At 41.2% G+C, this 11,355-nt stretch overlaps 1 protein-coding gene across 2 annotated transcripts; it reads left to right on the top strand.

Annotated features, from left to right (window-relative positions):
* The first annotated feature begins 4,249 nt into the window (after positions 1-4,249).
* On the top strand, positions 4,250-10,358 carry LOC104962839 (peroxisome assembly factor 2-like). 2 transcript variants are annotated; one of them, XM_010791340.1, is made up of 10 exons: positions 4,250-4,801; positions 5,183-5,313; positions 5,676-6,153; positions 6,509-6,678; positions 6,781-6,864; positions 7,167-7,284; positions 7,968-8,101; positions 8,200-8,302; positions 8,996-9,198; positions 10,020-10,358. In XM_010791340.1, the coding sequence occupies exons 1-10, from the start codon at positions 4,298-4,300 to the stop codon at positions 10,282-10,284; spliced, it is 2,190 nt and encodes a 729-aa protein (XP_010789642.1). In that variant the 5' UTR covers positions 4,250-4,297; the 3' UTR covers positions 10,285-10,358. The 2 variants fall into 2 exon arrangements, with proteins under 2 accessions (XP_010789642.1, XP_010789641.1); XM_010791339.1 differs by having other exon boundaries at positions 4,251-4,801; positions 8,197-8,302; positions 10,020-10,357.
* Positions 10,359-11,355: the final 997 nt, after the last annotated feature.

The following is an 11,355-nucleotide window of genomic DNA, read 5'->3' as shown; positions in this document are numbered from 1 at the left end:
GTGATTTACTGTGGGTATTCTCCCTACTTATTGGTCATTAAGCTGTGAATGAGGATAAACTACCTGGCGTCATGCAGGCTCATCTCAGTCTTATTTGGAACAGTTCATTTAATTTCCATCTTTATTTCGAACAGATTTTAAAAAACAAATAATAAATGTATTCATAATAATATTTATATATTTAACAAATATATTCATAATAATAATAATAATAGATCATATGTGTCCGAAAGGGAGCAGGAGGAAGCAAATGCTTATTAATTCCCACCCCTTACTTACTGCTAATCAATGATTATCCTTTAAATCATTTTGGCAAGTTATTCCAACTCACATCTTTACAATACATACATTTACAATACTTTCTCATCTTCAATCACCTCTCTTCATTCTCCTAGTTTTTCAAAAAAGTGTTTCTGTACATCCTTTTAAACTGAATTATGCTTGTGCTTTGTTTTAACTCCTGCTCCAAACCATTCCATAAAATCACCCCACAGATTGTTATTCTCATACTTCTCAAAGTTGTTCTGACCTTGAGTTGTTTAAAATGTAGATTTCCTCTCAAATTATACCCACCCTCTCTGTCTACGAACATTTCCTAGGTAGTAGATTATGTCTTGCTCTGTACATGATTTGTGCCGTTTTAAATTTAACCAGATCAATGAACTTCAATGTGTGACTTCAAAAATAATACATTAGTGTGTTCAAGATATCCAACATTATTGATAACTCTTATAGCCCTTTTCTGTAATGTGCATAACGGCTGTAGGTTGGTTTTGTACGTGTTTCCCCAAATCTCCACACAGTAAATCAGATGTGGCAATATTAGTGTGTTATATAGAGCATACAATGAGTTGCAGTTCAGAATGTGTCTGGCTTTCCCCAATATTGCGATAGTTTTAGCCAGTTTTGCTTTTACATGAGTGATATGAGGTTTCCAGCTGATTTTGTGGTCTAAATCCACACCAAGGAACTTAATTTAATATACTCTTTCTATGTTTATGTTATCTAGTATTAATTGCACCTGTGGATTTGTTTTAAGGTATCAGATAAGCCAGCTGGGCAAACATGAGTGACAGCCAAACGGCATCAGAAAAAGGCACATTTGTAATGTTAAACTTCTTAATTCCGTTTATTCTGCTCATTTGTCACCTGGTTTGGTGAGTATGAGACCTTTGTTGGTAATGCGGCTCGGGGTAAAAACATCCTGAATGATGGACACCTAACCAGGAGAGGCTGACTCCACACTACCTCTTTTAAATCAGCACTGCTCTCCACTTTACATACAGTATATAGTAGTATTTGTCATATGTAAATATTTTTAATTTGTTATAATAGTCTTAAAATAGTTTATAACAGTCCTATTTTATTTGTTTTGTTTTGCTGCGTATTATTCTGTATGTGTCTCTGTATGCACCACATATACTAAAGCAAATTCCTCGTATGTGTAAACATACTTGGTAATAAAAACGATTCTGATTCTGACTGCAATGAAAAAAGCACCTGCTTCTTAAATGGAAAAGTTGGACTTTTGGCTGTGGATCAATGTACAAACACCAGCAAACACAATACATCACCCATAAGCTTTGGTATCATTTCATGGGTTTAGCAATACATGGATATTATTTGGGTATTGTGATAAGATACTACTTGCTATCTTCTTATATTTTGATTATCGATTATAAGATTTTTTTTTATCTCGTTTTAAAGGCTGCATCAGTAGATTAATTTTCAGGGTTTACCAGACTTTTTCTATTATTTGACTTTACCAACTTAGTTAAAACCCACATTACTGATGATTATTTATCAGAGTCTCATTGTGTCAATATTTCTTGAATACATCAGTGATCAACCACACAATATCATCACAATATAAAATTCAAGGTATTTGATATTGGATTTTCTTCCTATGGTCCAGCCCTAGTTACAGCCCTATTGTAAAGAGTTTGTCTCCACATAGTTGTCCACACAGTCGGACTGAGGGACTGTGCTTTAACTATTAACTAGCCTCCAGACAAAGGAGCTTCACTCTCTCCACTCTCTCATCCCATCGTGGCACAGCGTGTGGCTCTTTGAAAGAGGCCACTCGTTGTGAATGTGCTGCAGTGTTCAGCAGACAGTGCACATTTGACCAATGCCTGCTATAAGTGAACATTGGCACACATTTCGCTGTACTTCTTATATGTGTTCCAACTGATTTATAAAGCGTGATGTGTGAGTGATTGTGCACGCGGGACATGCTGTTAATTGTTATCTGTTTTTTGTTTTGTTACATTCTTGAGTGCTTTTGATCATCCTTGTTAAGCCAAAGGCAAAATTCTTTCTCCTGTAGACGATACATATCTCTTCTCCGTGTAGGCGTGTGTGTGTCTGCCTGAATGTCTGAGTGTGTGCGTGACTGCTCTTCCCGTCGAGGATAAGTGCATGTGGCAATGAAAGCAGATTTGGTTGAGGATAAAGATATACGCAGAGAGATGGCTGATTACTTGCACTGAATATTGAAGCCTTCACTGTCTTTCATCTCTGTTCCAGACTCTCAATTTCTCTCACTTTCTTTATTCTGATCAACTTCACGGCTGCCTGCAGCGACTGGCCTCCTGCCACAGCAGAGGACCGCCATCATTGGCTGTAGCATCAAGATGCAATAGGTGGGGAAACTGCCCGGGTCATATTTCACTCATTTGATCGCAGAGCGAGGCCACACTTCAGATTGTGGAAACTTTTTGAAGTGTAGGAAATAAAAGCAGACATTTACTAAAGTGTAACTTAGCGTTAGCATTAGGGATGGGTATCGAGAACCGGTACAAAGTCAGCTCCGGTACCTGATTGGACGGTATTGGTATACCGTTTAGCCGCTGGACAAACGGTGCTGCTCTCGGTATATGAATTACGCTACTTCCTTAGTTTAAACAATTCTGGTTGGTTGGGTACCCTCATCCCGTGTGACGTATCCAGTTTGAGTACCACTCTGATTGGCCACTGTGAATGCCACTCGTTATCTCTCCTAACAGCGCTCTTATTATTGTGAGACTCCCAGGGGCAGACGCAACATTTGGTATACGTCTCATCACTGTACGAACAAAACTCATTGAACTATCAGCCAGGAAAGAGCAAGAAAACAACTTCACTTTATGTAGCCATATCTTACCTTTGCTGTTTTGTGATCAAAAGCTGTGTTCAAGGGCATAGAAATGCTGCTGAAGGTTAATCCAATGTCTCTGTAACTTTAAAATGATTAATGAGAATCCATCATTACAATTATAAATAAATAATAAACGGATTATAATGGTTAGCCGACCGGAGCTTCCGGTTTAGGAGGTGCGCACGCAGCGTCTCGTTTTAACTGACCAATGGTCATGTTTACATGGATTTATGAACTGCCCCTAATTACCGCCCCCCTTCCAGAGACACACTGTCAAACGCACTCAGTCATACCTGCTTGGTATGACATTGAAAAAGTTACATTAAATAATAAATAAAAATAAATTACAATAAAATGACTGTNATAAAACCACCCCACAGATTGTTATACTCATACTTCTCAGAGTTGTTCTGGAGGGTGGGTATAATTTGAGAGGAAATCTACATTTGAAACAACTCAAGGTCAGAACAACTCTGAGAAGTATGAGTATAACAATCTGTGGGGTGGTTTTATGGAATGGTTTGGAGCAGGAGTTAAACAAAGCACAAGCATAATTCAGTTTAAAAGGATGTACAGAAACACTTTTTTGAAAAACTATGAGAATGAAGAGAGGTGATTGAAGATGAGAAATTATTATAAATGTATGTATAAATGTAAGGATGTGAGTAGGAATAACTTGCAGAAATGATTTAAAAGATAATCATTGATTAGCACTGCTAATCAATGATTATCTTTTAAATCACAACAGAAAAATTTGTAGTGTATATGATGAGTGTCACTCATCATATACACTACATATTTTTCTTTTCTTTTTTAACAACAGTCCCTAATATATTTGTAGAAAGGCAGGAAATGTAATTAAATCGAGAAAATGTGTCATTGCGGAGGACCCCCTGTTTTGTGTCCCCCCCAACTTCTCAAACCAAAGTTGACACCCTTGACTACCATTGACCATCGACTTACCTGCAATATTAGTTTTACAAATAATTATATTAAATTAAAAATAAATACATAAAATAAATAAATATTTGTTTTTATTTATCTCATATAAATTGATAATTATTATAAACTGTATGTAGTACCCTGTTCATCCACCGGGTGGCAGTGTTGACCCCCCAGGAAGCCATGAAGAAGAAGCAGTGATGACGCAGGTCCAACATGGCGCTGCAGGTGGAGTTGTGTTGCCTGGAAACTTTCCCCTCTCACCTCAGTCCTCTGGATGTTTTGATTTTCCAATCTCACCTGGACTCGATCTTCCAGAATGACAGCGACCCACCAACCGTCCTCTTCACCCCGCAGCCGCCTCAGGGCTCCTGTAAGCCGGGCATTTTACTGCGCCTCCACCCGACCACCGAAGAGGAGACTCCTGGTTCCCCCAGACCCGAGTTCAAGACCCGTGTCCGGCTCTTCATCAGCCGGCTCTTCCTGCAGCACCACGGGCTCCAGAGGGCCGGGAGCACCGGGACTATCCGGGCCATGGAGCCGGTTTCCCTGAACAGAGTGGTGCTGGGAGCCCGCAGCAGACAGACTCTCCTCTGGGCAGGAGGAGAGAGGTTCACCGAGGGGCTGCTGGAGCTCTGCAGCCCGGGACAGTGTCTGCTGGCCCGGCAGGGAGACCCGCTGCTGCTGCCCCCCATACACCCGGGACAGGACCCGGGACAGGTGAGAGACCAGGGGATTTATAACTTTATTTATTCTTCATCTACAAGTCGGAATCTGAACTTCTTCAGCTCCATGTTTTTGAATTATATAAGTTTGACATTTTTGAGAAATGAGAAAAAAAAAATCCTTTAAAAGAAATTGCAACTTTTGATGAAAACTGAAAATAATCAAAAATGCTGTCATGTGAACATGACAAAAGAACAAAAGTGTTTTTGATACAAATCAGACACCTGTTTTTTAAATAAAACATAGTTTAGTAACTTTTAATACATGTTGTCTTATTCTTATTGCATTCATTAATTTAATTGTAAATATGCAGTTAATCCTGAAACCAGAACCGCTGTTTTAATAAAGTGTTTTGATTCCCCCCCCCCCCTCAAGGTGATGGAGCTGCTGGTGTTGGAGTGCAGTCCTGTCACCCAGGGACGGATCACAGCCGACACCTCTCTGGTTCTGACTGACTGCTGGGACCCCCCGGACCCCCCTGCCGCCCCTCCACCCTGCACACTTATGTAAATATATTTAACATGTTCATACAAATGCACAACTTTTTACTGTGATATCTTGTTTTAATTGTTAATTTATAATAATAATAATAAACGTTATTTGTATAACCCCTTTCATGCACAAAGCAGCCCAACGTGCTTTACAGAACAAGAAGAAAACATAACAACAATATTAAAATAAATACAGAACAAGACAAAACATCTACAGTGAAATGAAATTCGTCCTAATTTATCACTTTATTTTAATTTGTATTCTATTTTATCTTTATTTTTACCCTGTGTGAACCCTGTTTTTCATTCTGACACTTTTGCTTCTATTAATGCCTGAATTAAGGGGTTAAATAAAGTTGTATCTTTAATCTCATCAGACCGCTCAGACTGTGCGTGTCAGACTTCGCTCATTACGCTGACGGCCTCGGAGGCGGTCTCTCTCTCCTGGACAACAGGAAGCTGCTGGGCTCTGGGTTTTCGGGCGTCCTGCAGGCGCTGGAGTGCAGGCTGGACGTCCGGGTGGTGGACACTCAGCGATGGCGGGGGGTCAAAGGTCAGCAGGGGGTCGCTGTGGATGTGGACAGCTGTGTGTTTGTGAGCAAACAGCTGCTCCTCAGGCTGGGGCTGTTCAACCAGGAGTGGGTGAAGCTGTCGCGGCCGGGCGGTTCCTGCAGAACAGCTGATGTGAGGGGGGGGGTCTGCAGACAGAGGCTGGTCTCTGTGCTGGTGCTGGATCCATCACTAAGTCCAGATCTGCAGAACCAGGAGGAAGTCGGTTTCATATCAGCAACTCTGTGGTTCAACATGACTGAAGGAGACGTGATCCCCGTGAGCAGCTGCACTCTGAGGATGAAGGTGATTCAACCAGGGCTCAACAATTCATCTGAATTCTATCCAAAAAGCAATATGGATAAATAGATAGATAGAATTGGAGGATGACACCCTCTTTAATGGTCACACATACATACACACAGCACACATAGTGACATTTGACCTCTGCATTTAACCCATCCTAGTACTAGGAGCAGTGGGCAGCGCACGGGTGCAATATTTGCTAAAGGCATATTATTTTAAAATGTATGTCAACAAGTGAAAATGTTAATTTCCCCAGAATTATTTCCAACAGAACAAATACAGAGTCCCCTTTTTTAGTCACTACTTTATCTCAGCCTCTCCCCCTTTAATAACATGTTGTGTCCGGTCCTCTCAGAGGTGGAGACCCTCTCCTCCAGCGCCCGGCGGTCCGCACTCTCACAGCTTCTGTCGCTCAGCTTCTCCTGCGTTCTCCAGCGAGCTTCACGTCCAGCCCGTGGTTTCCCCGCTCTACAACAGCCTCAGCTGCTACGACACGGTGCTGTCTGAACACTTCAGCACGCCCAGGTCAGCCTGACAGCTTTGGTATTTAGATACTAAATCATAATTATTATTATTATAGGATGCTTTTTATACACTTTCCTCTGAGTGTCCTCTCTCTCTCTGCAGGCTGGTTTCAGAGGGAGACATCCTGACCGTTCGTGCTGAAAACCATCCAGACCTGCTGGAGAACAACTCAGAGGGAATACACAGGTACGGATCACTCATCCACGAATACATGATGTTCACCAGCATGCTGAAGACTACAGAGGACGTGCATGTGATAATGTATGACATGTTGCTTTGTCAGCGTGTTCAGCTTGACATGAACAAGATTATTCTGTAGAGACAAAAATGTTATTATTGTTGGTTAGGTTCATCTGAGTTAATGAAGTGATCTTAATAACTGCCTTGGACATTTATGACATTTGAATTTGACAATAAACAGTTAATTATTTAAAAAATCTTTTAACTGTTGACGTGTTGACCTAAGTGCAACCTTTGACCTCCGGCAGGTGTCCGGTGCTGTACTTCAAAGTGCAGAAGGTGTGTCCGTCTGCAGAGAGAGAAGAAGAGGATGAAGAGGAGGGAGAAGCTCTCCTGGCTGACAGACAACACACCTCTCTCTACATGGTGACCTTTGACCCTTTGCCTCCTGTCAGTGTGTGTGGCTGCAGTTCAATAGTCTTGTTTGCTTAGTCAAGTTTCTGACTCAGCGAAATAACCTGCAAAAACCCTAGTGGCATTTTAAGAGCTGGTTTAATTATCTCTAAATGTTAACGACATGTGTTTCAAAGCTTCCGTCACTCATAGGATACACCGCAGCATCCTAGCAAAGAAAAGGAGATAATCCTATATTCATGCGTCTGCAACATTTAAAGCAACTCAACATTTGGCCTTTAAGAACATCACTTGTTGCTCTTTATTGTACACAGCAGATCACTTTTTAAAGTTTGTTTTTCAAAGTTTTTCACAGTACAGGCCCTTACTTTAATAGTTAATTAAAGTTGGTTGTGTTTGTTTGTTTGTTTGTTTGTTTGTTTAGCCTACTAATGTTCAATGCGTTCTAAATAAAGTTGCTAAACATCCCTTCAAAGTCGTGTAAGAACCGTGGGATTCTGTAAACCTTTTTTATCTTTTTCCAAGTCCTCATGAATTATTATTCAGATATTTCTTTACCCTCATCAGGATGTTTTCTGTTTCCTTTTTTAGGGAAAAAAACAATTAGGAGAAGATTCAGGAAGATTGTTTTGATTATTCCAATGCAGCCTGTGTCTTTGACAGCTGTGTCACTGAATGTGTGTGTGTGTCCTCAGCAAGCGTCCACCAGCAGCGCGGCCCCCCCCCTCTCAGTGGAGGGCTCCTCTCTGTGGAGCAGCCTCTCTCCTCCGGGCCTCCTCAGGACGGTGGAGCTCCTCAGCAGCATCGTCCTCCCTCACCTGCACCACAGGTAACTGTCCGCCTGCAGCTCTGACAGGAAGTGTGATAGAGAGAGGCATGATGGGACATGTAGTCATGTACTGATACTGTTCTGTGTGGTTGTAGCAGCTCTCTGCCCGGCTGCACCGTCCTCCTTCACGGCCCGTCAGGAAGTGGGAAGATGACAGCAGTCAGCGCAGCGAGTCGGAGACTGAACCTCCACCTGCTGAAGGTAAGACAGCCTTCTTCATCTTTTTTATTCTTCCTCCTATTAATCTGATTATTATAAGTTTTCCAGTCTTTTAAAGTAATCTATTCATAAATATAGAATTTTTTTAATAAGAAATGTTACTGTGTTGCATAGTTTCAAAAGTGCAAGTACTCATTGGGCACAATGGCATTTTTCACACTCAAGTTTGTGTATAATATTTGTTTTTATCACAAAGAATTACACAGAAGAGTAAAAATACAACTAAAATACAAGTAGGTCAAAATTGTAACTAAATATATTATAATGTGTGACTAAATGGGCATTTATATTCAAACATAAGGTGTATTTCTCAAAGTGCTTATAGTAAAGAACGTTTTTTTTAAACATTGAGTTGTAAATGATTATTAAATATATATAAAAGCATTAAATGTATCAGATTAGCTACTCATAAATATATGTTTTCGATTTATCATCCCTCTGATAATAGCATATCTACATTAAGAAACAGCTGGATTTTCAAAATAAATGCAGCTTATTACCTTAACATTTCCCTCACTTGCTGTAAGTGTGTGTGTAACTGTTGTTACACGTTGTTATGGTTACACTTCCTGTTGTCCTGTGTGCAGGTGGACTGTGAGTGTGTGTGTGTGTGTGTGTGTGTGTGACTGTTGTTACACGTTGTTATGGTTACACTTCCTGTTGTCCTGTGTGCAGGTGGACTGTGTGAGTGTGTGTGCTGACACCCCAGCAGCCTCGGAGGTGAAGCTCAGCTCGGTGTTTCAGCGGGCTGAAGCCATGCAGCCCTGCGTCCTGCTGCTCAGGAACCTGCAGGTCCTGCTCCGCCCTCGAGGGGGTGCCGAGGAGCACGGCAGGGTGCAGGCCGTGCTGAGCCAGCTGCTCCACAGCGCCCCCACCAGGTCACTGCCTTTAACACTTTAATGCTGTAACGCTGATCTAGCTGCAGGTGGAGGACATAGAAATGTTAACAAATTCCCCTATCATGTCTTTTATACATTAATATGTGTCCCCGGTGCGTCATGAGACTCACAAACCATCCAAAAAGAAAACCCTCTCTCTTTTCCTCCTTACCGACGTTTATCCAGATTTGCGTCCGATATGACGTAATATCTGAAATGTGGGTTTACACCCACGGCCCAATCAGAAACGTTGCTATCAGAAACAATGCGCGACGTGTTTTGGACGTAATATGGTCGGTGTTTACATTAGCAAGCATCGCTAACACTCAGAGCTAACCTGTACTGGAGAGAGCATGTGTAAAAAAGCAGGAAATAAAGAAAGGAACCTTGTAGTAAACCCGTAAGAGAAAAAGCATTTGAGCTCCATACGGTTTCAGAAATAATCCTTGATGTGGTTTAGAACATGATATGGCGTTTCGTCACCGCAGCATTTAGCTGAGTATCTGCCGGGAGAATTCTCCTGCATGAGCTCTCGTCTTTTTAAAATGTTATTTTTGATAAATCTACAGACCCGGAATCAGCGTTTCTCTAACAGGGCTGAAACAGAGGGGATTATGGGATGCTGCAATGATCTGTTTGGTGTTTGGAGCCAAACACTTCAGAGACATGTTCTGTATATATCTGAGACCTATAATATATTGATGATAAACAGTAGAATAGGGGACCTTTAAAGTCAAATGAATGCAGCGGATGAGTTCTAGTATTTCTCTGAGGTCTTGATGAACCCTGTGATGGTGATGGTGCTGGTCTCTGTGTTTCAGCGTGGTGGTGGTGGCGACGGTCTGCAGGCCTCGGGAGGTGTCTGCAGGGGTCATATCAGCGTTCGTCCACCAGGTGGCGCTGGAGAGTCCCTCTGAGGAGCAGCGGCGCTCCATGCTGCTCAGCCTGAGCCGAGACCTCCCTCTGGGGAGAGACGTGGACCTGGAGAGGCTCTCCAAAGTCACCGCGGTGCGTTCACGGTCAGGAGCAACAGCTCAGATACTTTCAGAAAAATACACGTCTGGAACAAAAACTCTTATCAGCTAAATGACAAATATGTTTAACACTTAATTCAGTGGATGAATCCCAATAGTTTTGCTTATGTCACCTTAATCACTAGTGTTGGAAAACATACATCACAGTTCCCCCACTTGTGCTATAATAATAATACATTGGATTTTTAAAGCGCTTTATTTAATAGTTAGATTTATTTATTTTATTTTATTAGTGTATTTCATATTCTACTATTTGCAAGTCTTTGCTACTTGTGTACTCAGTTATGTCATCTTGTCCCTTAAAAGGAGAAACTGCAGATCAATGGAGTCAAACATCCCCAGTTAAAAAACTCACACATTAAGAGAATTCCTTTTTTGTATTAATATTTTGTGAATGTCACGTATGCATACATATGAGTTCTGTCAGAGTTCAGAATTGTTTGAGTAATATATACATATTCAAAGTGCTTCAAATAGGATAAGCATCAGAGTGGTACTCAACAGGGAGGGATGTTCCGTGGATTCAAACCTGAAGTTAGAAAACATGCTAAAGTATATATGATTTCGCCTCGAGTTTAGTCCAACTCAACTGGATTTGCAAATCTGATATGCTCCCAACATGTAGTGACTTCTTCTTGGCCCATGCTTCATCCTACCACCCCAAAGCTTCATGAAATCAAACCAGTACTTTTTCTGTTATCCGGCTGACAAAAAACAAAGAAAAGGAGCCATTAACACGTCACCAGAGGGGGGCTGCAGAGAGGATTCTGGTGTCAGGGTTCTTACGGTCATTAAAAACCTGGAAAAATCATGGAAATACAAAATGATAATTCCAGCCCCTGGAAAAGTTATGGAAAACAATATTTTCCCAAAGTTTTGGAAAAGTCATGGAAATGTAACTAAAGTTGCATCAAATATAATTTATATTTTATCTAATCGCCGAAATAGTAATACTATAATGATAATAAATACTGTATGGTATAGTAATGAAACGTAAAATGGCTTTTAACTGACGAGGTATTTTGCTGGTGAGAGATTTTAGTTGCTTTAGCCAGAGGTGCCCAGTACGTCGACCGCGGTCGACCGGCAATGCTGGTAGATCGCGAGTCATTCATAAAAAAAA

The sequence above is a fragment of the Notothenia coriiceps genome, unplaced genomic scaffold (genome assembly GCF_000735185.1).
Source record: "Notothenia coriiceps isolate Sejong01 unplaced genomic scaffold, NC01 NC01_scaffold00035437, whole genome shotgun sequence".
NCBI lineage: Eukaryota > Metazoa > Chordata > Actinopteri > Perciformes > Nototheniidae > Notothenia > Notothenia coriiceps.
The sequence above is the reverse complement of the archived record's forward strand: the minus strand, read 5'-3'. Positions and strand labels throughout refer to the sequence as shown.

Excerpts from the sequence above, each read along its gene's own strand:
- LOC104962839 (XM_010791339.1), top strand. The coding sequence starts at position 4,298 with ATGGCGCTGCAGGTGGAGTTGTGTTGCCTGGAAACTTTCCCCTCTCAC. Across the intron at positions 4,802-5,182 it reads CGGGACAGGACCCGGGACAG|GTGATGGAGCTGCTGGTGTT; the intron begins GTGAGAGACCAG and ends CCCCCCCTCAAG. Across the intron at positions 5,314-5,675 it reads CCTCCACCCTGCACACTTAT|ACCGCTCAGACTGTGCGTGT; the intron begins GTAAATATATTT and ends TAATCTCATCAG.